Source organism: Eurypyga helias, unplaced genomic scaffold (assembly GCF_000690775.1).
Source record: "Eurypyga helias isolate BGI_N326 unplaced genomic scaffold, ASM69077v1 scaffold10207, whole genome shotgun sequence".
Classification (NCBI taxonomy): Eukaryota; Metazoa; Chordata; class Aves; order Eurypygiformes; family Eurypygidae; genus Eurypyga; species Eurypyga helias.
The window spans coordinates 524-2,021 of record NW_010262284.1 but is presented as its reverse complement, the minus strand read 5'-3'; the positions used below and the strand labels follow the sequence as shown (position 1 = coordinate 2,021).

The following is a 1,498-nucleotide window of genomic DNA, read 5'->3' as shown; positions in this document are numbered from 1 at the left end:
TCCAAGCCCTGCCACAACCCTTGGAGGTCACCAATATCCAACTCCAAGCTTCCGAGGTGGCAAATGTCCAGCTCCAAGCCACGGAGGTGACCAGCGTCCAGGTCCAAGCCCTGCCACAGCCCTTGGATGTCACCAGCATCCAGCTCCAAGCCGGTGAGGTGACCAACGTCCAGCTCCAAGCCCTGCCGCAGCCCTTGGATGTCACCAACATCCAGCTCCAAGCCGGCGAGGTGACAAAGGTCCAACTGCAAACGCTGCCACAGCCCTCCAAGGTGACCAACATCCAGCTCCACGCTCTGCCACAACCCTCGGACGTCGCCAACATCCAGCTGCAGGCTGCGGAGGTGACAAACGTCCAGCTGCAAGCCCTGCCACCCCCCTTGGATGTCACCAACATCCAGCTCCGAGCCCTGCCACAACCCCCGGAGGTCACCAACATCCAGCTGCAGGCCACCGAGGTGACAAATGTCAAGGTCCAAGCCCTGCCACAGCCCTCCAAGGTGACCAACATCCAGCTCCACGCTCTGCCACAACCCTAGGACGTCACCAACATCCAGCTGCAAGCCCTGCCGCAGCCCTCAGAGGTGTCCGGCGCCCATCTCCAGGCCACGGAGGTGACAGATGTCCACCTCCAGGCCACAGAGGTACCTGACGTCCAGCTGCAGACCGCAGAGGTGACAAATGTCCATCTCCAGACCACCAAGGTACCTGACATCCATCTCCAAACCACGGAGGTCCCCAGTGTCCATCTCCAGGCCACGGAGGTGCCCGACATCCAGCTCCAGGCCATGGACGTGCCCGATGTCCAGCTCCAGGCCGTGGAGGTGCCCAGCATCCAGCTGGAGACCACAGAGGTTCCCAGTGTCCATCTCGAAACCACTGAGGTGCCCAACATCCATCACCAAACCGTGGAGGTTCCCAGCGTCCATCTCGAGGACGCAGAGGTGACCACTGTCCAGCTGCAAGCCACTGAGGTGCCCAGCATCCATCCCCAAACCACAGAGGTGACGAATGTCCATCTCCAGGCCGCAGAGGTGCCCAGTGCCCATCACCAAACCCCTGAGGTGCCCACCGTCCATCTCCAAGTCACAGAGGTGCCCGGCATCCATCTCCAGACCGCAGAGATGACCAGTGTTCATCTCCAAGACACCGAGGTGTCCGGTGTCCATCACCAAGTGGTGGAGGTGCCCAACATCCATCTCAAGATCACAGAGGTGCCCAACATCCAACTCAAGACCATGGAGGTGACCAACGTCCGTCTCCAGGCCGCTGAGGTGCCCAACATCCAACTCAAGGCCGTAGAGGTGCCCAGTGTCCAACTCAAGGCCATGGAGGTGCCCAGCGTCCATCTCCAGGGTGCTGAGATGCCCAACATCCAACTCAAGGCCGTAGAGGTGCCGAACGTCCAACTCAAGGCCATGGAGGTGCCCAGCGTCCATCTCCAGGGTGCTGAGATGCCCAACATCCAACTCAAGGCCGTAGAGGTGCCGAACGTCCA

The 1,498-nt window shown here is 60.8% G+C and overlaps 1 protein-coding gene across 1 annotated transcript in view; it reads left to right on the top strand.

Moving 5' to 3' along the window:
• Window positions 1–48: 48 nt before the first annotated feature.
• Window positions 49–1,498, top strand: part of LOC104512609 (zonadhesin) — a gene marked incomplete at both ends in the record, with an annotated part of 1,944 nt that continues 494 nt past the window's right edge. The window contains 3 exon segments of the mRNA XM_010155660.1: window positions 49–230; window positions 273–944; window positions 1,065–1,394. Coding sequence (XP_010153962.1) covers window positions 49–230; window positions 273–944; window positions 1,065–1,394 — 1,184 coding nt within the window.